Below are 27,587 nucleotides of genomic sequence, written 5' to 3' on the forward strand. Positions count from 1 at the left end.
AGCTCTCCTGAACACATTCCTGAACCTCTATCCTTTGCTTTTTCTTCTAACCTTTTTTACAATTAATGTTGACGTAGTAGATATCTCCCTTCCTCTCTTCAAAAATAAAATCACTCGACCCATCTTGCCCAATACACCAATATCCTTGCAGACTGATGGTCTGTGGCTTCCAGTCCTGAGTCTGAAAGCTCCATTCTTGTTTAACTCTTGACAAACTCTGTCCTTGATCTCGTAAACAATCTTCTTTCTTCCTTAATTTGGATTGCAACCCCTTTTTTCTTTCCTATCGTTTTGAGCACCTATAATCCAGGACTATGAGCTGCCTGGTTGAAATGCAAACTGCATTGCAGCCCATCTGCATTATCCACTGCATTTTCCAAGTCGGCTAAAATTGGAAAGTTGAAGCCGTTTAATTGTAGCGGGTCCAATTGTTTCTGGTCAATGATAAACCGAGCAGTTTTACTAAACGACGACAGAGCAATGGCTTTTTATATGTTAATTGTGACAGCATTGGCAATAATGTCTGAGCGCATCATTCAGTAAACATCTTATTCAGAAAGTGATCAAGGTGTGAACGTGCCTCAACAGACCATAGTTACAATTGAGTTTGAACTCAGTTTATTGTCACGTCTACTGAGGTATAGTGGAAAGCTTTTTTTGTTGGACACATCATTCACTGATGGTTCATTCAGAATTACTTTTGAATGAATTAATGGTTTTTAATTAGAGTAAAGTCTTAATGTCATTGCCGATTTTGATGTACTAATGGTATGAATATGTTTCAATGTGGGGCATGAAATGAATTCTGGAACTTAAAGCACTGTTCCATCCAGGTTAACAGAGTAAATTTTAAACTCTAACCTTTTGCCACTTATCTGCCAGTCAAACCCCCCTCACTGGCCTGGCTTTGCCCGGCCCCCACCTCTCTCCCCCCCCCCCCCCCCCCACTACAATCATTCCAGACTGCAGCCTGATGCTTTTGACTTGTGTGCTGTCAGTGATGTTATACTTGGTGTTTCACGCAAACTGTGTTTATGCCTTACAGAAAAAGAGCAGAGATGAGACTTGTGGAGAAGGCAGTGGAGTGGAGATCCTTGAGAACAGGCCCTATAACGATGGACCCGGGGGCTCTGGCCAGTACACTCGCAAAGTCTACCATATTGGCATGCATATACCCAGCTGGTTCCGGTCTATTTTACCTAAAGCTGCATTGCGTGTGGAAGAGGAGTCATGGAATGCCTATCCCTATACCAGAACAAGGTAGAAATTAACTGGATACAACATTGGCTTCATCTATATCAATGATTTTGATGAGAATGTGCAAGGCATGATGTGTGCAGATTAACCAACAATAGGTGGTATCTTAGGCAACGAATGGGGTTATCATGAATTACAGTGGATTGTGTTTGGTTTGGGGTAAGTAGACTGAGGCATGGCAAATGGAGTTTAATTCAGATGAATGTGTGGTGTTGTTGTTTGGGAAGTCACACCTTGAGTAAGACCTTGACAGTGAACATTAGAGTGTGAGGGATAGAGGGTTCTATGAGTACATGTTCATAGTTCCCTGTAAGTGAGGTCGCAGCTAGATGTGATAATGAAGAAGGATTTTGGCACTTTGGCCTTTATCTGTCGCTGAATTGAGTATAGAAGTTGGGACATTATGTTAGAGTTGCACAGGATGTTGCAGCTTATTGATGGGTAGGATTGTCGGTGTTATACGTACATAGAAAGAAGAACACAGTTACAACACAGATAGATTGTTATGATGCTGATGCTTAAGTTGCAACATTACTATCATTGACAGAAATAAACATAATACATTATAATATATTTTTCTCATGGATTTCTGTGAAAAGAGCCATTGCATTTTGTGTTCTAAACTGCCTGAACTTTCTGTAGTATATTTTACAGCCCTTCGCTAATGTTCTGCCAGTGGAATGACATGCACTGTTTGTTGTACATTTGCATGAGGAAATACACAGGTTCTCAGCATGAACATGAACCTGTGGCTTGGCCTCATTAGTGTGATGGGTTAATTATCCAGCTACGGTGAAGTGTGTGTGTCCGTGGTAATGCCCTGCCAAACTGAGGTTCCATTCCAAAGTCTGGATTGTGAGCATCTAGCCAGCAACACCCTGATTTAATCACCATCCTGCTGCTTACGTCAGTGCCTCTTTTGCATACATGGCATCCCTCATCTTCTTGTGATTGGCAGTGAGGGCTCAAGATGTCATTGGCTCACTCCTGCTACATATGTTCTTGTGAAAATACTGATTATGTAACCAATATGGTAGGAAGTTATCAAACTCGTTTTATGTGTGGCCATAGTTTGCTGGAGGAATTCAATAAACTAATCTCACTGTAGAGTCTACTCTGCCATGGAGTCAAGTTTGTTCGTGCTAGTAAAGCCTGAGGATTGAAGGTTTGGGATGGTAGGGGGCAGTTCATCATGTTTGGTAAATTTAAAGAGAGATGAGGCAATGGAGAGATTGAAATATAAACACGAGAATGTTCAATTTAAAGCAGATTAGGTCGGCAGAAGGCAACAAAAGGAATTGGTGCCTTGAACTGAGGAGGAAGCACATGTGTGGAGAATTGCCAACACATCTAATGAAGGTCTGGGAGGACAGGCCCGCTGCAACAGGCTCATCTTTACATCATCTGGAGCTATTGACTGGTCTTGGTTCAGCACTTGTACGGTTACCTAGTGAACTCTGCCCTCTTTGTCGTGGCCTCTCATCTACTAAAGATGGAAAGTTTGAATTGTTAAGTTTCCTCTCACTTTCAAGAAATGATTGTTCCTTTTTATTGTTCTAGGTATACCTGTCCCTTTGTAGAGAAGTTCTCCATTGACATTGAAACATATTATAAACCTGATTCAGGAGATCAGGCAAATGTATTTAATCTCTCATCTGCTGAGAAAAGGCAACGAATGCTTGGTATAGTATTTGCTTTCTATCTCCCCTTTTTAATGTAACAATCATTTTAGGTGTTACTAATGAAGAGAAATCTAACTGAAATGACAGCCAAGTTAAGTTTGCCATCACCATGATGGTATTTGCATCAGACGATTGCATGAAGGGTGACATTACTCCAGCTTTGATACGTACTTTGTTGGATCTGCTGCTTTGTTCAACTGGCTGCAAGGCTGACTCGGGATTGGATGCCAACTGCAGTGCAGCACAAGTTGAATGCAGAAGGCAGGAATGCAAATCTCCATGGCATTCCTGCTGCATGCGCATACTGCCCGTCAGCCGGTCACTATGGTTATAGAGACATTTGTAGACCACGTGAGGAACTCACAAAGTTGTTGAACCAAGTTGCTACAGACATTTTCACTCTTCTTTCTTGTGAAAAAACATTAAAATTGTACATTAAACTTGTATTGTGAGGACAAAGCCCACAAATCCGTGCCATCCTCGAGAATGCTCGAGTTGCTCTTTATGGTTGGCCACTACTAACCAAGTGGCACCTTGTATAATGAAAGTTCAAGCCATGAGCACCCGCTCTGTAGGCACCTTTCTGCCCTATTGAGAAGGGAATTTATAATGGCTGGCTGGGGAAAGGAGAGGGTCGAAGGGTGCAGAGAGTGGAGAAATGCAGAAAGATTGCGTGGCAATGATTACTCGAACATAGACAGCCTCATTTGAAAGCTGTGATCAATTGTCTATTGGTTGTGTTTAGACCAAATATTAAATATATTGTCTATTCTTTAAACTAATCCTGTTCATTAATTTTGTTCCATGGTCATCCATTGTTTCTCAGGGTTATAAAATTCATTTTATCTCTGAAATTTGTATTGCAATTTTTGTAAGTATTGCATTCTGCTATAAATTATCAATATATCAACTGAACTGAATTTTCATTTTCATATGCAAGGTCTACTGCAACTTTTTTACAAATATGTTGATTGTTGATCATAAAGATTAAATCTTTGATCTTCTGTCTCTCTGAATCAGATCCCATTGACATTGTCAAAGACCCTTTTCCTCCTAATGAATACAAAACAGAGGAGGATCCTAAACTGTACAAGTCGATCAAGACAGGAAGGGGCCCCCTAACAGACAATTGGATAGAAGAGTGCAAGAAGAAGCCTGGACAAATGCCAATCATGTGTGCGTATAAACTCTGCAAAGTGGAGTTTCGATATTGGGGAATGCAATCCAAAATAGAACGCTTCATTCATGATGTAGGTGAGTGTTTGTCAGGTCCAGCTTGCATGTTCAATAGAAAGCAATCTGCTTTTCCATGCCACCATTCAAAAAGACACAGCTAAATGTAGTGGCTGAATGTAGTCAAGTTTCCTTGATATGAGCAATAGGGCCTTTTCAAGTTGAAGCCCTCCTGTAGTTGGCCAGTTATACAACTATAGTAAAGGCATTTACCTGCCAATGTGGGAGACTCCCTAGCTCTGTCCCATCCACAACAAGCAGGATCAATCCAATCCAGCCAACAATTAGTTATTCAATTAGTCTACTCTCAGCTATCAGGAAGTGATGGAAGGTCATCTTTATTTGCTTACTCATGCTCATTGAGTTTCTGCAGGACCACTCAACTCTAGACTTCAACACAGCCTTGATCTGAACATGGGCCACAGAATTGTGGATGTTAGGAACAGTGACTGGCAAAGCACATTTGACTGGAGGAGACTGGATAATTAGGGGGGCTGTGGCGTTGAGTGAGATTGCAGGATCTGACAAAGATGTTCGAGACAAAACCAGCTCTGCTTATCACTACTGGCAAATACAGATGGTTTCTAGTCGAATTGCATTATGTAATGGAGAGTGAGGTCACCGAATACATGTTGATCAACTTCTTTCCAAAGTAATTTCTATTATTTGTTCAATTCATTTAGCCTCTGCGTAAAGAATACTTGTCCCTTTTGCCTTGGTTTCAATTTGATCCACAACCTTGGATTGATTGTTGCTTTTGTTGTCTTATATTCTATAAATACAAACTGTCTTCAATTGTTTTTCCAGTTTCTAATGTGTACTTATTCAAAGGTTTGAGAAATTATAAAATTAGTATAACGAAAGAGGCTTCTTGAGTCAAACAAGCAAATCTGTAATGATCCTGTCATATGCAATAATGGAATTGTGAATGTGTAAACATAGACAGCAGCGCCTTCCAGGATTGGGCATGAAAGAGGTGATTGTTTCTGCAGTCTGATAGTAGATTCCTGAAACTGTGGGGATGAAGCTGGTCTGGACATTCAAGCTTCCGTATCTTCTCACAGAAGGTAGAAGAGAGAAAAAGCAATGACCTTGAGGATGGGCACAATGGAATCTCAATCAGCTGATGATGTGACACTTTATCAAATGTCCATAGACTGCAAATCAATTACAAAGTCCCGTCAACTGCTTCTGAACTACATCAAATAATTCTATTATATCAGTTGGACATGTTTTGCCTTTCACAGATCCATGCTGACTTTCTCTAATCAATTCGATTTGTGCAACTGACTGCTGGTTGGTTCTAGAGCTTCCCTACCACCCAGCTTAGACTAACTGCTCGTTAGCTACTGGCATTATCCCTACACCATCTTTGAACAAGACTGTAATTATGATTTGAAACTAATTATCATGGAATATCGCAACTCCAACTAACCTTGCCCTTCTCTCTTCCTTTCCTTTTGCTCATCTCTACAAATTCTCTTGCCTCCCTCAATCCATAAAGCTTCATGAGTTTAAATCCTAAATAGATATTAGGGAAGAACCGTTTTCTGTATCTGGAAGGGTGGCATTATGCTGAGTGCGTGGGGTCCAGTGTGTCATGGAATGGGTGAGTATTTACACCCTGCAAACATCTGTGCAGTATTCTAGTCCACCTCTTGGTTTTCAGATGGTTCCACCAATGGAGTGTCTTGTTCTTCGGAGGTAACCATTCAGCCCCTGGGTTGCTGAATCCTTTTCCTTGTTTCACCAGCAGTTTAATTGTCTTCCTTCTGAAGGCTGTTCTCAGTTAGTCAAAAGAAACGGCCATCACCATTTTTGAGAACCTTCTGTTATCTTGTTTAAGCAGTAGAATATTTATCAGTTGTATCATATTTTGCATGATTGTTCCAGTCATTTATTGTGGAATTCCAGGTATACTGTAATGTTGTGGCTTATTCATAACTCACATACATGTTCCCGCCTGCTTAATGACTGTCCATGAATTCCAGGCCTGAGGAAAGTGATGCTACGAGCTCACCGACAAGCATGGTGCTGGCAGGACGAGTGGTATGGCCTTACCATCGAGGACATCCGGCAGCTGGAGCATGAAACACAGCTCATGCTGGCCCAGAAGATGGCCCAGTTTGTGGCAGAGTTAAACGACAACGAAGCTGAACAGCCTGGCCTGACCCAAACCTCCATTGAGAGAGATCAGAACTCCATCAGTGCCAATCCCAGCATCAACATAGAATCCAGCAGTACCAATCTAAATGAGTACACGGACTCATTAACAGAACGAGCACTGACTAAACAATGGTCCACATCGTCCAAATCATCACATTCATCAATAAGAGGAGGTACAGCACACATATTTCTGCACCCATTCTGTCTTTTCATTGTGGTGAATCAGCTTACTGTGAGTACAAGGAGACTGTTCCCTAACAGTGGCCACACGGGTAGACAAGGTGGTGAAGAAGGCGAATGGCACGCTTGCCATCGTTGGATTGGGCATCAAGTACAGGAGTTGACAATTCATTTTACATCTGTGTAAGACATTGGTGAGACCACTGCTAGAATATTGAGAATAGTTCTGCTCGCCGTACTATAGGAAGGATGTGATTAAGCTAAAGAGGGTGCAGAAAAGATTCACAGGGATGTTTCCAAGACAGGAGGGCTTTATATAGAGTAAAGGCGGTGTGCATTGCCTTTGTCATGATGTTGATTGGTGTGTCCCAGCAGCCCACACAATCAGGGTTGTGTGTTGAGCTGAACTGCTGCCTGGGCAGGCCTGCCTCCTCACGCCCCGCAGGGTAGGAATGTTGTTTACGATCGGCAGCCTGAATGTGAGTTGATGATGGGTCAAGGCCGATCCCTGTTGTTAGTACATATGACAATGAAACATTGTGGACTCTAGTAATATTGTAATATTGTGCTAGTTGGGTGTTTATTAGTAAGTGAGAAACAGCTGCTGCTACCTCACAGCTCCGTGACCGGACGATGGGTGCTGTCCGTGTAGAGTTTGCACGTTCTTTCGGGGTCTACCTGGGTTTCGACATAGTGCCCTCGTCTGCTCCCACATCACAACAACAAGCTGGCAGGTTACTGGCAAAAACAACCTCAGGGCAGGAGAGGGGAGGAGTTGAAGTGTATGCAGACTTAGGGTGAGGAAAGAGGCTTGATGGGTTTGCTGTGCTGCCATGGATCTGGTGAGCTGAACAGCCGCAGTGTACTGGCATGATGACTACTGCCCCTCCTGTTTGAGCTCCACTGGTGCTGCAGCTCCCCAACTATTGGTGTAGTCATTTTGATGGAAGCAGTAAGTGAGGAGGAGTCTAGAGGGTGCCCTGGAATCCTGGGTGGCATCTCGCTGCTACCTCATGTGCTCTTGTCCTGCAGTATTAGCTAGATTTGTCAGTCTGCTACATTTCTAAGGTACTGTCACAACCTCAGGATATTTTCACCGAATTTTCAGCCAATTAAATAATTTTGTAGGGTGATCATTTTTGAAATGTTGAGAGTCAGGTGTCCAGTTTATGTGCAAGCAGCCTGCTCCAAACGTGGTCAATAACCAGGTGATTTCTGTTTGTAATGTCAATACAATGAGGAGAATGCATGATCCCCCCCTGCCCCGGATCTGATCCACCCTCCAGGATCTAACCCACCCCCTTGGACCTGATCGCACACTCCCAGAGAGACACAAAATGCTGGAGTAACTCAGCGGGACAGGCAGCATCTCTGGAGAGAAGGAATGGATGACGTTTCGGGTCGAGACCCTTCTTCAGACTGATGGCAGGGGAGGCGGGGGGGGGGGGGGGGCAGATAGAATGTAGGTGGAGACCGTATGACTGGTGGGGGAACTGGGAAGGGGATGGAGAGAGAGGGAAAGCAAGGGCTAACTGAAGTTAGAGAATTCAATGTTCATACCGCTGGGGTATAAACTGCCCATGAAATATGAGGTGCTGTTCCTCCAATTTGTGCTGGGCCTCACTCTGACAATGGAGGAGGCCCAGGACAGAAAGGTCAGATTGGGAATGGGAGGAGGATTGAAGTGCTGAGCAACTGGGAGATCAAGTAGGTTAAGACGGACTGAGCGGAGGGGTTCAGCGAAACGATCGCCTGGCCTGCGCTTGGTCTCGCCATGACCCTCAGCCCCGGGTCTGACCCACCATCCCAGAACTGGCCCACCATCCCTGATATGATCTTGTTGCTCCAAGAATCTTAAGCACCTTTTCTTAAACTACACATTCATCTGCTCTACCCGACTGGGAACAATGCAAAGAAAATATTTTTTTGGGGGGGGGTTTCTTCTTGAACTAATTGCTAACTCTGCACCCAATCAGTGGTGTTTTATCCAGCAACCTCACAGCTCCGTGACTGGACGATGGGTGCTGTCCATGTAGAGCTTGCACGTTCTCTCAGAGTATACCTGGGTTTCGATATAGTGCCCTCATATTGTGCTTGTCCTCCCCAGTACAGAACCCTGGACAAGTATTGCCTTCCTGCGCTTCACTATTCCCCTGGACACAGCCTCTTCTCTCAGGGTGCATGCACTGCACTGACCTGCTGTCTTCACAATGTGTCACATTACCCGCTCTATATAGAGCGTCCAGGATCATTTTGAATGGATTAAAATGTTGCCGGACTACTGCTCAGGTTTCTATTTCTATTTTTATTGAGTCAGGTTAACCTGGCAGTTTTGTGCAGTAGCTTTTGGCCTTAATCCAGTGGAAAGAGTCACACCATGGACTGTACAACTTCAGCCGCATTAGCCGCAAATAAATTGACACAAAAACGAAGTGAAGCCCACACAATAACAGGCTATTTAAAAATCCAATGTTGGCTCTGCTGACAGTACTACTCTCCCACAGCACTGTTATGCTCCGGGGCTGCAATTTGGTTTTCTCATTCAAGGGGGCTGTCGGCTGCGCCTCTCTCCTTGTCCAGGCAGAGTTGAGCTGGGGTTGATGCTTCTTCTCCACGCTGGCTGTGGGCCTGTGGCCCGTTGCCCCGTGCGTCTCCGACCCACTCGATCCAGTGGCGGTTTGGCAGTGCTTGCGGCACCGGGGATCCGGGTTCGATCCTGGCTGCGGATGAGGCGCGGTTCTGTGTGTGTGCAGCTGTTGAGAATGTCTCTCCGCCGGTCCAGTCCCCCCATGTCTCCCACTCGCAACTGCCCCCTCTCTCTCGCTGTTACATCCCACGCTTCCGCCACTTGGCACCCCCGTTCCTCAGATTAAATATATTTTTACACATAAATCATGCATAAAGATTATACACAATTTACACTGCCAGCGCTTCGTTCACTTTTTCTTTACAGCGAGTAACCTTTGATAAACCCCATGATCCCATGCGTTTTTCAGAATACTGAATTCCTTGGGTTTTTCAGAATACTCGCTTATTATAGATTATATGAACAAGCTTTGTTTCTTAAGAGAAATGGCTCCTTCACGTTGTATAGTGTTTGCCCACGTCGCAGGATGAAGCCGCGAGCTAGGATGTTGCTGAAATCTAGCCCGCTGCTGGATCTATGATGTTGACGCCATCTGCTGCTTGTGGATTATTTATAGAAACTATTAGCAGTGTGCCGTGACGTTTCTTGCTGCGTAATTTAACTGTGTCATTCAAACTGGCTCCAGTAAGCAGAATAAAGCAGCTGCATTGTAGAAGCAAAAACATCTCTGTTGCTGAACTTCCTCCCCCAGCCCCACCCATCCTCCACTGCGGTCAGCAGTAGATCTCAAATAATCACAACTAGCGCAGTTGAACTGAGCAGACTGGTAGCATCATCTGGCCATGCTAAGGAGGTCAGTCTGTTCAACTACTCTGTGTCTTTGTTGATGAGCCACGTTGCACAAAGAATAATTCTACTTAATTAAGAATGATAGAAAAGGTAAAGCCCAATTGAAACAACATCCACTCATTAGTTACAAGATCCACTGCTTCCCTGTTGATGATGATGTAATGATCTATCTAGTGTCACATTTCTCCACTCCATTCTTGCGATCTGTGCTTAATCCAGCATGAACGTATTCATGTCATTAACAGATATCCTTTTCATTTGTTTGGCAATATAATCTAGCTCCTACACTTTCTGTTGCTTGCTAAGGTACTGCTGCATGCCTGAAAGGAATAGAGGCATTTGTGCAGTGGTTTGCATCAACATTTAAAAAAATGTTACCTGCTGTTTCTCAGACCACTGACATTTTCACCACCTATTTGTGCTCTGAAAAGTTGCTTAAACCAAATATATTGGTGTGCTAAAGGCACTGTGTAATTGCAAGTTGCGGTTGCTGACAATGCACAGGTTTACAATGGCTGTGGAAAGGATAGTAACATAATCAATAGGAGAAAGGGCCAGTTTCAATAAGAACAGAGCGAGCCCGGGTATAGATCTATCTTCAGCATTCCACTCCTGTTATAAAATAGGAAGTGCCTACAGCCCAGCATCACTGGCATCACCTGAGGTGCATTCTAGGTTGCTGTCAAAGGATGGGCATCACAGTGGACTAGCCATAGGCCTGTAATCTACTGTCGATTTCCAGTGGTTTTTGAGGGCTAGAACATGTACAAATGTCCTACTGGAGATAGACACACGATGCTGGAGTAACAGCAGGACAGGCAGCATCTCTGGAGAGAAGGACTGGGTCTCAACCCGAAAGGTCACCCATTCCTGCTTTCCAGCGATGCTGCCCTGTCCCGCTGAGTTACAGCAGCATTTTGTGTCGCTATCTTCGGTGTAAACCAGCATCTGTAGTTCCTTCCTATACACATGTCCTCCCCTTGTTACTAAGAGAGTGAGGATTAAACCCAATAACTACAGATTACTCCAGTTAATCTCAGCAATGGTTCTAAAAATGTTAATGATGAATGGAGTTAGCAGTCACTAGGAAAAGCGTGGATTGTAGTGAGAAAACCAGCAGGGCCTGGCTAAACCCTGTGCAACAATTGAGCTTTCTGAAGAAGTAACAGAGGGAAATGTAATTATTCTTTATCCATTCCCCCTGCCTTAACCACTTGTCCCCACCTGATCCACTCCACTTCCTGCCCCCTCTCTCCACTGATCTACATCTTCATCCCCGTCCCCTTCTCTCCACTCATCCACAAACTTCCCCGTCCTCCCCCCCCCCCCCACTGATGCACCCCCCCCTCCCCCCACTGATGCACCCCCCTCCCCTCCCCCCACTGATGCACCCCCCCCCCCTCCCCCCACTGATGCACCCCTCTCCTCCCCCCACTGATGCACCCCTCCCCGTCCCTCTCTCTCTCTCCACTGATATAAGTTTGTTGCCCCATCCTGTCATGCACCTTCCCTGAGCCGTTGGTCAGTCACACTGAGATTGGCCCAGTGTTGGCACATCAGTCTCTGAAGTAGATGTGGGGTGAAAGCCACTGATGTGGGGTGAAGGTCACTGAAGAGGCCAACATTCCCGAACTAGGCACCAAAGGGAAGGATGCTATCAGGCTGTCCATTAGAACTACCATGGCTACTACATTGAATTGAATTGAAAGTATATTTTTGAGATTTTCTTCTTCCTCCTCAACCTGACACTCTTCCTGTGTCTCAGTGAACAAATCTGGAATCAGTGCTGGAGTTAAGAATGCCGTCGTTGCCCTGTGTCCTCTGGCATCATTGCCCTTAGCCTGGCCTTGGAGCCCAGCATTCTGAGCTGTTTATTACTACTCTCTACTAAGACTATCACGCCTGTGCATTTCATGCATATCGTGGCTTGGGGCAATCATCGCGCTGAATTATCATTGTCCCACCCCCATTGCCTGCTGACCGATGTCTCTCTTGAACAATTGGTGCCCTCGATCATCAGTCCTACCCCCACTGTCTTGCGGAAAGCGGCGATTTCACCGAGTTTTAAAATCCGGATTACAAAAAATGGGGGGGAATATACCCCACCTCTCAAAACGGGGTGGGGGGGGGGGCGTTGGATTTCCGCCCCTGCAATCACTTGTCTGCACAGCACCCACAATACCTCTCTGTCCTTGCTAATCTGCACACAGAGTATTGCAGCACAGCAGGACAGCCATCGTTAGTGGGTTTACTAAGGCACCGCACGCTCACCTTTGCTTTTCTATCTGTTACTGTTAATCATTCACCAGCGTCATCATTTATGATAAGCCAAATGTGATTTTTGAACAGACTCAATTTTTTGTAATGATGTGGTGGAACATGTAATAGTTTGCGGAGACCATTGACTGCATTTTCCCACCAGATTCCTGCTCAGGTGCACAGTTGACCAGGTGTAGACCACAATACTGTCTTTCTAATGACACATTTCAGCAGTTACTATTCTCACTGGTTGAATTGATAGTGTTTTGCCATTTAACAAATGTCTCTTTGTTTATCAGCAAGCCCTTCGCGACACAATATTGCAGACTGGCGAATGCAGAGTATTGCTCGAGACTCTGATGACAGCTCAGATGATGAATTCTTCGATGCACAAGGTACACAACAGACAGTTCCAAGAAATGGTCGGAAACCTCGTTTGCTTGGCCTTTGTAGTCATGGTTGTTATTGCAGGCACCCAGACATTAGAATAAATCATCTTATAGAGTCATAAAGTGATACAGTGTGACCCAACTTGCCCACACCAGCCAACATGTCCCAGCTACACTAGTCCCACCTGCCTGTGCTTGGTCCATATCCCTCCAAACCTGTCCTATCCATGTACCTGTCTAACTGTTTCATAAATGTTGGGATACTCCCAGCCTCAACTACCTCCTCCGGCAGCTTGTTCCATACATCCACAACTCTTTGTGTTAAAAAAGGTTACCCCTCAGATTCCTATTCAATCTTTTCCCCTTCACCTTAAACCTTTGTCCTCTGGTCCTCTTAGTTACATGGCAGAATAGGGATGAAGAATCGTGGAAATGTACAGCACAGGAGAAGGCCATTTGGTTCATTGCATCCATGCTAGTCAAAAATGGTCCCAGGTTAATGCCACTGCTCAACTCTTTGTCTGCAGTTTAGGGCCCTTTAAGCGCTGAATGAACTGAATACTTCTGCCTGCCAGTTCCCAAGCTTTAGGAAACATAGAAAATAGGTGCAGCGAGATTCACATGGATTCTGAAGAAGGGTCCCAATCCGATACATCCCAATCCGATACATCACCTATCCATGTTCTCCACAGATGCGGCCTGACCCGCTGAGTTACTCCAGCACTCTTGTGTTCTACGCAAAATTCACCCAGTGACGGAAACGTCTTTTCTCTCAGATTCCTTTTGCAATAAACAAACTCTGCCCTCTACTTGCTGGGCTCTCAGCTAAGGACAATAGACAATAGGAGCAGGGGTAGGCCATTCGGCCCTTCGAGCCAGCACCGCCATTCAATGTGATCATGGCTGATCATCCCCAATCAGTACCCTGTTCCTGCCTTCTCCCCATATCCCCTGACTCCGGTATCTGTAAGAGCCCTATCTAGCTGTCTCTTGAAAGTATCCAGAGAACCCGCCTCCACCGCCCGCTGAGGCAGAGAATTCCACAGCCTCACAACTCTCGGTGTGAAAAAGTGTTTCCTCATCTCCATTCTGAATGGCTTACCCCTTATTCTTAAACTGTGGCCCCCGGTTCTGGACTCCCCCAACATCGGGAACATATTTCCTGCCCCTAGCGTGTCCAAGCCCTTAATAATCTTATATGTTTCAATAAGATGCCCTATCATCCTTCTAAACTCCAGAGTAGACAAGCCCAGCTGCTCCATTCTCTCAGCCCCGCCATCCCGGAAATTAACCTTGTGAACCTACGCTGCACTCCCTCAATAGCAAGCAACCTTTTTGCTTATCTTGTCAAGCATCTTATCATTTTTGTATGCAGCAGTATATCTTTCCTCGGTGTCTTTTGTTGCAAAGAAAACAACTGAGGCAGATTCTTCCCATGATTTCACTCAGCCTTTGTTACTCACAACGGATTGGGCACGGCCTTTACACAACCCTGGATGGCACCGAGACATCTGCCATGGAACTAACAACGTGTGTGTGAATACACGTGTGCTTTAGCCCTGGCCTCCACCTCTCCAACCCCCACGCTCCTGACCTCAGAGATATCACTGCTTTACTTGTCTAATTGCTTCAGGAATTACAAAAGATGAATTGGCTGCAGCGTGTTCCCTTCCTCTGCCGTCAATGTAAATGAAGACAGTGGTGCACGAGCCGTTATTGTGTGCGCACACGCACGCGCACACACACGCTCGCACATGCGCACGCACATGCACATGCACACACGCGCGCACACACACATGCACACACTACACACACACACACCACACACGCACACACACATGCACACACTACACACACACCACACGCGCACACCCACCTGCACACACTACACACACACACACACACACACACACACACACACACACACACACACACACACACACACACACACAGCCAGGCTGAGGCGCTGCCCTGCTCCCTTACTCTGGCTCATCTATTTGATTTATCTTGTAGTCATTACAATGAATTTTGTTATGTGAAAAAGTTGTAATTTGGTTTTCATATTTACCTTTTTATCCACACAGAAGACTTTTCAGACAATGAGGAAAACTTCCCTCAAGAAATCACAAAATGGAATTCAAATGATCTTATTGATAAAATAGATGCCTGTGGTGAAGCTGAGGAGGGCCAGTGTAAGCTCTCTCTCTCTCTCTCTTCATTCAAATACTCCACACAACCTGCCTCATTTTCATTCACATTTGTTTGAATGAAAAAATAATTTGACCTACAGTGCCTGTGGCGGACCAGGCTGTTATTCAGCTGCTTATTTGCATCTTCCTAATGTTCCTGCGCTGTGTTCACACACTGCCAGTGGCCGGGGTTGTGTTTACACACACCAGAGTGATTGTGTGTGTGTGTGTGTGTGTGAGAGAGGGTGTGAATGAGTGTGTGAGAGAGCATGTGTGTGTAAGAGAGTGTGTGTAAGGGGTGTGTGTGTGTGTGTGCACCAGGCTGATGCAGAAGCTGGCATTGCCACCTGTGTGTGAGCTTGCAGTAGATCTTGCCCCATCCTCTCTGACTCAGTGAGTGTAAAGGGCCTGTCCCACTTGGGCGTCATCTGCGCGTCATTTACGCAACATCCTAAAAATTGGTTGGCGCGTGGTGGCGTATGCAGTGACGCGCGGTAATGCGCGGTGCTTCCCTATCGCCCCAGGATTTTGGAATGTTCAAAATCCTCGCGGGCCACCTGTCTGACGTATCCCTTGCGCACACTGACGTACGTGTAGCGTGTGGTGACTCGTGGTTACGCATGGTGACGCACGACCATTGCCTACACTCATTTATTATGCGCCACTGCGTCAACGTCCATAAACCATGCGTTGCCGCGTACGCCGTCGGCACGTCATTTGAGCTGCCGCACCACGTGATCACCAGGGTGTAAAGCACGCCGAGTTTCGAAAGATTTTCACTGGGAAAATCCTTGCCACGGAGATGGGACTAAAATAACACTACTGTAAGAACGACATCGCAATGGCTCCCAAAAGAAGCAGGGCACTCAAGAGCAAAGTGCGTGACTGTCGTACTGCTCGACGATTTTCACACGACAGTCGCGCGTCATTCACTGCCGGCCAGTCGTGCAAATGGCACACAAATGACACCCAAGTGGGACAGGCCCTTAACCCATCTAAATGACGCTGGATCTAGCAATGGAATGATTCCTTTGTCCTCGGGACCAACTTAATCTAACCAGGATACATAAATTGGGAGAGGGGAGTGTTACTTGCTCGATTTATCTGGCAGCTGCAGAGATCCTATGCCGTTATTTAATCATTTTTCTCTCTTAGGTGACTTGTACCAAGGCCAATTGAGAGACTATGCTCCGTCCACTGCAGAGCAGTTGAATCCCATTGAGGTATGTGATTTGGATAACAGTCTTCGCTACTCAGGTGTTAAATGCTTTGTATGGGAGAATCATTAACAACACATCGCTGCAAATGAGTAATCCATTTATACTGAACCACTGAGGCATCAATTAGATGAATCCCATTAGAAAGCCACCTGAGGCTAGTGTTACCATTGCCGTTGGGGCAATACAACAGGGTCTTTATTCAATGTACTACCTGGTCCAGAATTACACATGCGTGCACATACACACGCGCTCTTTCACTTGCACATGCACACACACTCGCACACGCTCTCTCTTACACACACACACACTCACTCTCACACTGTCACACGCACTCTCTCTCTCTTACACACTCGTACACATGCACACATGTGCGCGCACACACGTGATGACACCTTTGGAAGGTATGATAGAATGCTTTGGCAGGGGGATTCAGTGGAACTTCTACTGAAGAGAATGTGGATGACAGGTGATGGCAGTCCGCAGTGTAGCAGTGAGCTGGAGTATGTGCTCGCATGTGAGACCATGCTTCAAGTCAAGTCAAGAGTGTTTTATTGTCATATGTCCCAGATAGGACAATGAAATTCTTACGTGCTGGAGCACAACAGAATATGTAAACATAGTACATAACGGGAGAGAAAAAGGTTCCGTGTGTGTGTATATACACATGCACACATACTCAATAAATAAACAAATATAGTGCAATAATATTAATAGTCTGTTGTAGTTCAGAGCTTCTGAAGAAGGGTTTTGGCCCGAAACGCTGCCTATTTCCTTCGCTCCATAGATGCTGCTGCACCCTTCTCCAGCTTTTCTGTGTACCTTCGTAGTTCAGAGCTTATTTGTTGTTGGGTTCACTGTCTGAGACAAGCTTCACACTGTCTCTGCGGAACTGTTTAATCAGTTGAAGACAGTATATCATAAGTGATAGGAGTAGAATCAGGCCATTCGGCCCATCAAGTCTACTCTTCCCTGGGTCAGCGGCCACTGGTACAGCTGTGCCCATCCCCGGGTCAGCGGCCACTGGCACAGCTGTGAACTGCAGTGTTATCCCCATTTATTCTCTGAGTTTCAAGATTTAACATTAGGGTTATGGAAACAGCTTTTTCAATGTGGATGGCCACAACGTTAAAGCCCAGTTTATAACAAAGACCAAACCAAGTCCTGTGCTACAGATGCACGGATGTAATAGATCGATATTGCACGAAGATGCTACTTCAACCCTGTGCAGGAGAGTTACAAAAGGTCATATTCATTAATTGCATGTTAAATCCAGTGACCGTGTAACTAATGGTTCAAGAACACGAAGGTTAAAATGACATGAACATCCCCTTAGGATTCACAGGAATTTGATTTAATGCGTGTCGTTATGCAAATCAAATGTTTGCTCACTCAGTCACAGCTGTACCAGTGGTGGCTGAGCTGGGGCTGAGTGAAATTGTGAGGGCACTGGGCAGGACACACCTGATCATAGAACGGTAGATAGACACCAAAAGCTGGAGTAACTCAGCGGGACAGGCAGCATCTCAGGAGAGAAGGAATGGGTGACGTTTCAGGTCGAGACTCGAGACAGCTGAAACATAGGCTGTCGCAGGGTGATGCCTGTATTGTCGTGAGGGGTCTCCTCAAATGTCGTTACTTATTTCTTGTCGCCGCTGGATTTTGAAATGTTCAAAACCTTTCGTCGACAGTGGGCTTGATGTTGCCTGTTCTCCAGTCGTAGGTTGTCGTAGGATAATGCCAGGTGACGTTGGTTGTCGCTGGGTCATGACCTCGGTGAATTCCATTGGCGACAACCTACGTCATCCGGCGTCAACCAGCGTGAGTTCTGGCGTCGAGAGAAGTATTCAGTTTTCTTCATTTGTTACCGACAGGGTTGTAGCTTGTCGCTGGTGGAGGTAGGTTGTAGCCTGTGTGGTTGAAGGTTGTCGTAGGTGTGGTCATAGGTGGACGCCCCAAGTTGCGAGGAATTGTGTCGCCGGTTGACGTAGCGTGTCGTAACTTGATGTCGACCAGGTGGCAGCTTGTCGTGGACATTGTCGTGGGGTGGGTGCATTTCCGCCGTCACGCCGCGGCAGTGACTGTCGCCACAGTTGCCTAAAAAATCGCCTAAAAGTGGGGCAGGCCCTTAAGGTGCAGTGGTTAGAATTGTGCAGTGGTTAGAATTCAGTTGTGACCAAACCTGTGTTTTGTAACGGTTGATGATGACTCCATTTGTACACCATGCCTCTATATCTGATGCTCAGTAATGCTTCTGCTTTTTAAACCATTGCTCAATCTGCCGTGCCCTTTAATGATTTAGTCACAATAATCCACTGTCATCGTGCAGGTGACAATTGCACCAACTTGTCCAACTTGAGTTCAGGAGAATAATTCCCAATGCTGCCACTTCAACAGTATTTGTGTGTTGGTGTCTATCAATTTATTGCTTTCCATTTACAGTTGTGATAACAAAGAGAGTAGATTAGCCTATTGAGAATGTTTGGTAATATTACAAAATGCAATTCATGCTTCACCTGTCTGGTCTGTATTTTCATGCAGATACACAGCCCTCTTAAAAATAAGAGAGTCAGTACCTCTATACCAAAGATTACACTTACAAGTTTTCTGGCAGTAAGTAAAATGAAAGCTGTGGATTCAGTGCCCTAACTGCTTCCTGAGTGTGTTGATTTCAACAACATACTAATGTTTAGCTTCCGTGCTGGAACGAGAAGAAGCTCGAGTGTGAATATATTTCCTTGCAAGCAGGTTTTGAATAATATGTGTGATTGGCTTGATTGACATGAATGCCCCCCTTGTTCAACTGGATGCATTAGGCTGTGAATGAAGGAGACAGACACCTAGCATCTTACAATGTGTTGCCCACATGTGAGCTAGTGAGTGCCCACCCACCCGCCCATGGGCTAATGACCTGGAGAATCCATAATCTCATGCACATATTTGAGTGGGATTACTAGATACAGACTGACTTCCTTGTCAATGACGGCCTTGACTGATATGTATCTCCACAAAGAGCAATCATAGACCGGGGCATTTCCTGTACCGCGTGAAGTTGAGGCAGTGACATCTTGACATACTGGAGAGCCGCTGACGTACCATGGGGGAAATGTCTCTTTGCAGTTTGCTGTGATCAATTGCAGGGAGTGGTCTCCATGGTCTACATAGGCAGGGAGGAGAAGCATCATTGCTGAATTTGCAAGTTTTCATTTTAAACTAGCAAATGTCTTTGAACTATGATATCCATGTAGCATAATAGATGCAACTACTCAAAAACAACTTTCTACCAATTATTTGTTTTGCTTTTATAGCATCTTTGTGAACTTGACACAATTCATCTGTTTCATCTTCCAACATTCTTACCATGGGTGGTTTAGTAACATGCCTTTATATTTCCCAGCATCAGGCTTTGTCTTTTTCTTTGATTGTTGTATGCAAAGCAGTAATTGGCCAAGACTTCCATTGCCCCTCCATTTAGTGTTATTCCCATGTTATTGTGCAGTTATTCATTTAGTTTCCTTCAACCAACAAAACAAGGCTCAAAATTACAGATGAGCAAAACCCTCATCTCGTCATTTGATACAGAAATGCCGCCTTCTCTTTACCCATCTAACTGCACCGCTATTAAAACTAACTGATCTAATGAAGCTGTGGATTACGTTTGTTCTCTTCCTTTCCCTGACCAGAAGGAGTTTGTTTTATGAAAGTAATATCTTGACATGGTTAAACATACAAATAAAGCTGTTACATTTATGCTGACAATGAAAGTAAGTGCAGAGTTGGTGGCCGTTTTGCAGAGCACCTGTGCGAAGTCCTCGGGCTGTTAATGGTCCATCCCACTCACTCTGTGTGCAGCGTGGCAATGTTACAAGTAGATTCAATGTGAGCTCCACCTGGTGGTATAACATTCCCCACCCTTGGACCACCAGCGTTCTGTCAGTATGGGAGCTGTGACACGGCCAGCTCTCTGATACTCATTTCTCTCTCCGTTACAAGCCACTGGCACCAGGCCACAACCGTCAGCCTGCATTCCACTACATATTATATTCCTTTGTCAGAATGAACACACTCTGACACCAGTACCCCGTCTCTCGACAGCAACCCTGGTCTTGCCCCTTCATCTTCTCCGCAATGTACATGTTTTCTCTTTCTTTCTCAGTTCCCGACCTGAAATGTCCTCTTCCCACAGATGCTGCTTGACCTACTGGGTATTTCCAGTGTTTTCTGTTTTTTATGTTAAATTTCCAGCATCTGCAGTTAAATTATTTCAATGTTTTAAATATATAGTTGTTTTCCTTTTTGATGTCCTTGTATGTTGATTACTTTTCTTTAAATGTTACTAGACCAAGGGGCCCATCCCCTCAACGCGCAGTTGCGGGGGGGGGGGGGGCCTTCGGTGTCACACACACACACACGACCCCCCCCCCTCCTTGATATTATATTAATATTATTCATTCATTTACCCCATCCCCCGCCCTATCCACTCACGCATAACCTCCAACTGCGCAGGCACGGCTAGAGAGGGGGGGTGGAGAGAGAGGGGAGGGGGATAGAGATTGATGGGTGGGGGGGCGCGCGGCGTCGCAGGGGAGGGCTGGTTCCCGAACGCAATACTCCACCACTCACCCATAGGTCCCAATATTCACCACTCCATGGAGAGGGAGGGGGGGGGGGGCAGAGAGGAAGGGGGGGCAGTTTCTCTCTCCCTCCTCTCCGCCCTCTGCTCTCCACAGAATTCCACAGATTCACCACCCTCTGACTAAAAAAATTCCTCCTCATCTCCTTCCTAAAAGAACGTCCTTTAATTCTGAAGCTGTGACCTCTAGTCCTAGACTAGAGGAGACATCCTCTCCACAACCACTCAATCCAAGCCTTCTACTATTCTGCATGTTTCAATGAGGTCCCCCTCATTCTTCTATACGCTAAATTAGAATGTAGTATGAGGTTTAAGCATGCAATAAATAAATGAGTAGGCTTTAGTTGAATGGAGCTCTGCTTCTCATAGGCTGTAGTTTGTGGTGACGCTGAGGAGCTTTTTGGACTGCAGCTTTATCCTAGGCATGGTCCAACTGAGGTGGTTCAAAGTGTGATTTATTTCACACTTGCCAGGAAATTATATCCAGATCTTTACTGTGCTTTCATCATCTTAAATATTTAAAATAAGATTATTAGATCTGGGCGGCTTTGATATCTCGTTCATTCAAGTAACTCTGATCTTCTGCCACCTTTGGATCATAGTCTCGCAGTATTGCCAAGGAGATCTAAGCTATTAACGTAAACATGTTCACTTGTTATTAAAGAAACTCATTGATGTGGGTCACAGTTTTCCGTTGCTGAAATAAACTCCAGTAGTATGTCCCCCTGACAAATTCAAGGTTCAAGTGTATTTGTCACATGCACCAACTGAAGGTACAATGAACTGAATTTGCCATGCAGCGATGCAATTGGAAAACTTTGGTCACTAGTGTATAATTTATACATTCTTGGTGAGTATTTTTGATCAAAGTGTTTTTTTACTGTGTGAAAGGAACTGAAAGTGAACTAGAGGAAAAAACACTTTCATAATTTTATCAGAATTTACTGTTTTTGATCAGTGATAATTGAAAGGATGAGACACTTGTTAGTGTTATAACGTTGTTTTTTTGTCTTAGGATGAAGCATCTTTGCACATCGTACAGTCTTGCAAGATTCACATGCTTGTGCTCATTCTGCATGGTGGCAACATCCTGGACCCTGGCAGTGGAGACCAGACGTCCAAACAGGCCGATGTCAACACCATCACCTCGGTCTTTGAGACGGTGATGAGGGTGCACTTCCCTGCCGGCCTGGGCCACATTGCCGTGAAGCTGGTTCCCTGCCCGGCCATCTGCTCGGAAGCCTTTTCACTGGTGTCCAAGTGAGTGTTGCAGTTGTTGAGTGCAGGGATGTGATGGGCTATTATATACACCATCCTTGCCAGCTAGTAAACATTCACATCCTCCTGCAATGTGCTACACTTTACAACATGCATTGACAGTTTATAAATATTTACATTCTGCTTCCTGTTACTTAGAATCTGTTGCTACACAGAGAGTTTTTGTTCACATTTCTAATTAAATGATTGAATGTGTTAATTTGTACAAAACAGAACAAACTATCATCTACCATATTTGCCTTTTGATTAAGGTAGCCAATCACTTCTGGTTTTAATGGTTGAAACTCGGAAATGCTAATACCACATCAGCTTAATGGTGCACCTTCTCAATGCGTCAGTCCGTTATCTCCTGCCACGGTTGTCCACCTTGATCCACCGTATAGTGACAGTGGTATCCAGGGGTACTTGCCAATCCCTTGCCGTCAATGGCCAGTCTGAGTTTCTCCAAGGCCACTCAGCTCCAGACCTTGTCCCAGCCTTGGGCCAAGCAGAGGTCAGTGAGTTAAACAGAGAGACATTACAGGGGAGCTGCGAGCCTGCTCCCTACTCCATGCATGATGATCATCTCTCTCAACACCACACTCCCATTCTTTCCCCATACCTGTTGCTACCTGTGGTGTTTAGACCTGCATGTATCACCATTTATCACTGCGTCCCTATGGACCCTAGCTCCACGGTGGCAAGTTCACAGCTTCACATCCCAATGAGTGAACAAACCTGCCCCCATCTCAGTAACCTGAGACTGTGATACCCAGCCAGACAAAACACCTTCCCCACCTCCAATCTCTTCAGCCCTGTCAGAAGATTCTTTCAATTAGATCCCCTGTCCATCTTAAATAATTAAATGAATATACATTGAGTTGAATTCCAGAGGTGAACTGTGCGACTGCCGTTGATATCAATGGCTAACTGATCAGTGGGCATCAAACACTCCAGTGGCTTTAGTCCTAGAGGAAGGCAGTTGTGGCTTTTGGACATGGATCAACCAGGCTCAGGGCACCATTGCAGGAACTGGTCCAGCAGTGCCCCAGGCTCTGCCCTTCAGCCCCTCTGTCAGAGATCGCTCGCTAGGTCAGAGGTGGTGATGTTCCTTGATGATTGATTCCATTCACAACTCCCCAGCAACCCAGCATCTGCGGTTCCCTGTCGCTCCTCAGAAACTGCAGCAGCCCGTGGCTGCATGCAGCAAGACATGCGAACACGGGTGAAAACTGGCAAGTAACGTCTTCACCACAGCTAGTGCGCGCAGAGTCAGAGGTCACAGCACAGAAGCAGGCCCTTTAGCCCACCTTGTCCATGCCAACCCTTTTGTTCATCTACACTAATCCCATTTGCTCACATTAAGTCCATATCTTGGATTTATGGCTTGCCAATTCAAGGGACTGGCTAAATGCTTCTTAACTGTAGTAATTACTAGACTAAGTGGGACATGTTGAGTCCCAGCAGCACACGGGAAGGCTGGTCCCCCAATGCCATATTCCACCTCTCCACCAATTCCAGGATTGGTGGGGGGGGGGGGGGGGCTTTCTGGAGCTCTAGTATGGGTGTTGTGGGCTGAAGGGACTGGTTTCCAGAGGGCTAGTATCGACATTGTGGACCGAATGGATTCTTGGGTTGGCGGCTCAGTCACTCAAGCCTGTTGTGCTGGCGGTTCATCTCTTAAAATTCCATTTCAAGCAGGGTGCAAGGCCACCAAATTCAAGGGCAGTCTCATACCACTTCAAGCAGGGTGCAAGGCTACTAAAGACAGCGAGTCGTGACCTCTCCCTCCTCCATCTTGCAGAGACTGAGCCACGCCCACACTTCTGGGTTTTATAGTCCCTCCCCCCTCCCACCAGAAGGGGCGTGGCCTTCATGGCATGATTGACAGGAGAGAGAATCTCAACATTTTTTAAACACTAATAATTATTTTATTTTTCATCTATGGGAAAAATCCTCGGCACCTGATGAGCGGAGGGGGACTGAGTAAGATGGCCAAAAATCACAGCCGTATGTGGTAAAATCAATATAAAGTGCAAATAGGAAGTGGTCAAGATTAGACTTTTAATTATATATAGAAGGCAAGGCAACTTTAATTAGGCAGGGCAACTTTAATTAGGCAGGGCAACTTTAATTAGGCAAGGCAACTTTAATTAGGCAGGGCAACTTTAATTAGGCAAGGCAACTTTAATTAGGCAAGGCAACTTTAATTAGGCAGGGCAACTTTAATTAGGCAGGGGCAGGGCAACTTTAATTAGGCAAGGCAACTTTAATTAGGCAAGGTAACCTTAATTATGCAGGGAAACTTTAATTAGGCAACACAGCTTTAGCATTTCCAAACCAAAGGCAACACAGCTTTAGCATTTCCAAACTATATTTTCAAACCACATTAAGGGCACTGACAGGTCAGTAAAACCACTCAGTTTAGTAGACATGTGCTCAGTGTTATTCACAGCTCAGAGTGAGAGACGTGACCCTCTCGTTCCCCCATCTTGCAGAGACTGACTGAGGCACTCAACACTTCCGGGTTTTATAGTCCCTCCAGAAGGGGCGTAGCCTTCAGGAGAGAGAATCTCAACTTTTTTTAAACACTAATAACTCTTTAATTTTCATCAATGGGAAAAATCCTCTTGTCCTGCGCAGCGGAGGGAGAGTCTGAGTAAGATGGCACAGCCGTAAGTGGCAGCGTTTTTTCTAAAATCAATATACAGAACACCAGGAGGTGGTCAAGATCAGACTTTTAGTAATATAGACTAGACTGTGGGTCCCATGTTCACATGGGAGGGCTGGACCCCCGACGCAATATTCCATCTCTACACCAATTCCAATATTGATGGCCAGTGGGTGGGGGGGTCTGGAGCACTAGTATGGGTGTTGTGGGCCAAAGGGACTGGTTTCCAGAGGGCTAGTATGGACATTGTGGGCTGAATGGATTCTTGGGCTGGCAGCTCAGTCACTCAGGCCTGGTGGGTTGGCAGCTCAGTCACTCAGGGCTGGTGGGCTGGCAGTTAACTCACGGCTATTCCTTGAAATTCCATTTCAAGCAGAGTGCAGGCCACCAAATTACATTTCATAGCATTTCAGGCAGAGTGCAGGCCACCAAATTCAAGCTAGGACGCTTTGAAACTACTAGTGCCAAGGGCATCCAGGGAAGAGATTACCATGCTTGTTTTTGAAATGAAAAATATCCTCAGCATGTTCCATTTTAACAGACTTGTCTTGGCAGCTGAACATCCATCAATCTATAAGGTAACATGTCAGTTTGTTTCAGACATTGTTGTAGCTTCTGTCTTTTCAGATAACTTTTGCTCTTCCAGCCTCAACCCCATAAGCTATGACGAAAGCTGTTTATCAAACAGCCAGGACCACATTCCACTGGCGGCACTTCCTCTGTTGGCAACAGCGTCGCCCCAGTATCAGGATGCAGTGGCCACAGTTATCTGCAGAGCAAATCAGGTCTACAGCGATTTCATCAAATCCCAGGAAGGAATCTCCTTCAATGGCCAGGTAAGGATATCTCATGAAGGGAAAGCTGCTTTAAGGTGAGAGGGGAAAGAATTATTTCATTCAGAGCATGGTGGTGGGTGTACGGAACGAGCTGCCAAAGGGGGGAATTGAGGCCGGTGCTATAAAAACATTTAAAAGATATTTGGACAGGTACATGAATAAGAAAGGGTTAGAGGGATAGGGGCGAAAGACCCTTATTCTTGATTAGTACGGGTGTCGGGGGTTATGGGGAGAAGGCAGGAGAATGGGGTTGAGAGGGAAAGATAGATTGAATGACGGAGTAGAAGATGGGCCAAATGGCTAAATTCTGCTCCTAAAACGAATGAACTTATGAACACAGGCAGGTTGGACTAGTGTAGATGGGGCATCTTGGTTGGCATGGGCATGTTGGGCCGAAGGGTCTGTTTCCATGCTGTATGACTCCTGACACCAAGCCATCTTGTACCTGTTTGGCTAGCTCACTGTGGACCAGCTAACCATGTAGTAGCTTGTTGAAGGGCTTGCTACAGTCTGTGTAGACAACGTCTACCACCCTGCCCTCATCAATCCTCTTGCTCACCTCTTCAAACAAAAATGCAACTACATTTGTGAGATGTGATTTCCCACACACAAAACTGTACTGATCAGGCCTCAACAGTCCTTGCATTTCCTAATGCAAAATAACATTCCCACCACTGATGTTAGGCTCATCTGCCTCGAGTTCCCAGGCTTATCCCGGGTTCCCTTCTTAAATAAAGGCACTGCAATAGCTAACCTCCTGCCTTCCTGTACCTCACCTGTGGTATAGAAATCTCTGCCAGGACCCCTGTACTCCCCTCCTTACTACCCCTAACATTCCAGGATATACCTGTGATAGACACAAAAAGCTGGAGTAACTCAGCGGTTCAGGCAGCATCTGTGGAGAGAAGGAATGGGTGACGTTTCGGGTCGAGACCCGTCTTTGACTGGTCAGGCTTTACCTGCCTTTGTGCATTTCAGGACCTTTGTAATGTTGATGTCCCTCCCCTGAACTCATTCACTTCCCCTCCTTCACTGTGTCATCCACACAAAGAAAAGGACCAGAAACCTTCTCTCCAGAGATGCTGCCTGTCCCGCTGACTTATTCCAGCACTATGTGTCTACCAAAGAAAAGGAATAATGCAATGAATTGATGTAAACAATTTTACAATCAGGCATTAACAAAGTGAACTTTGTTGTACCAGCTGTGCATTATCCAATCGAGAAATCCATTTTGGAATTGATATGTGATGAGAAAGATATTGCAGTTTGATATTCCTACGGTTGATTCTTACCATTGAAAGTTCCTAACGGACAAATAAAGTTCATTGTATTATGTTGTATTGAGCATGTTCTTTCCATGTCCACTGCAGGTGTGTTTGATTGGAGACTGTGTTGGGGGAATCCTGGGCTTCGATTCCCTGTGTTTCAGCAACCAGACCGTCTCTGAGAGCCAGAACAGTAGCCGGAGAGGCAGTGTGCTGATATGTGATGCAGGTATTGCAGTTTGATATCCTACCCTGCTTCTCACAAAGTTCCCACGGACAAATAAAGCCCTTGTATCCTATTAAGCATATTTCCATAACTGCAGGTGTGTTAATCATAAACTGTGTAAGGGAATCCTGAGTAGAATTAGGTGTTTCAGCCCATCACCGTCTCTGAGAGCCATTCAATCATGGCTGCATCTATCTGAGTGTGCAGGTAACCCCACCCCTGCTTCCCACAGTTCCTCCATCCCCTGCCCCCCGTAGTGATAGGAGTAGAATTAGGCATTCAGCCCATCAAGTCTACTCGCCATTCAATCATGGCTGATCTATCTCTCCCTCCTAACCCCACTCTCCTGCCTTCTCCCCGTACTAATCAAGAATCTATCTATCTCTGCCTTAAAAATATTCACTGACTTGGCCTCCACAGCCTTCTGTGGCAAAGACTTCCACAGATTCACCACCCTCTGACTAAAGACATTTCTCCTCATCTATTTCCTCTAGTCCTAGACTCTCCCACTAGTGGAAACATCCTCTCCACATCCACTCTATCCAAGCCTTTTACTATTCTATATGTTTCAATGAGGTCCCCACTCATTCTTCTAAACTCTAGCGAGTACAGGCCCAATGCCGACAAACGCTCATCAAAGGTTAACCTACTCATTCCTGGGATAATTCTTGTGAAACTCCTCTGGACCCTC

General features: G+C 45.5%; 1 protein-coding gene across 1 annotated transcript in view; it reads left to right on the top strand.

Annotated features, from left to right (window-relative positions):
• Positions 1 to 27,587, top strand: part of LOC129709250 (membrane-associated phosphatidylinositol transfer protein 2) — a 127,200-nt gene that overhangs the window by 75,252 nt on the left and 24,361 nt on the right. Inside the window, exons 4-13 of the mRNA XM_055655494.1 lie at positions 1,046 to 1,260; positions 2,818 to 2,939; positions 3,960 to 4,193; positions 6,164 to 6,511; positions 12,513 to 12,608; positions 14,687 to 14,794; positions 15,947 to 16,014; positions 21,657 to 21,901; positions 25,216 to 25,405; positions 26,776 to 26,886. Coding sequence (XP_055511469.1) covers positions 1,046 to 1,260; positions 2,818 to 2,939; positions 3,960 to 4,193; positions 6,164 to 6,511; positions 12,513 to 12,608; positions 14,687 to 14,794; positions 15,947 to 16,014; positions 21,657 to 21,901; positions 25,216 to 25,405; positions 26,776 to 26,886 — 1,737 coding nt within the window. The remainder of the gene's footprint in view (positions 1 to 1,045; positions 1,261 to 2,817; positions 2,940 to 3,959; positions 4,194 to 6,163; positions 6,512 to 12,512; positions 12,609 to 14,686; positions 14,795 to 15,946; positions 16,015 to 21,656; positions 21,902 to 25,215; positions 25,406 to 26,775; positions 26,887 to 27,587) is intronic.

This window comes from Leucoraja erinacea, chromosome 25 (assembly GCF_028641065.1).
Source record: "Leucoraja erinacea ecotype New England chromosome 25, Leri_hhj_1, whole genome shotgun sequence".
Taxonomy (NCBI): Eukaryota; Metazoa; Chordata; class Chondrichthyes; order Rajiformes; family Rajidae; genus Leucoraja; species Leucoraja erinaceus.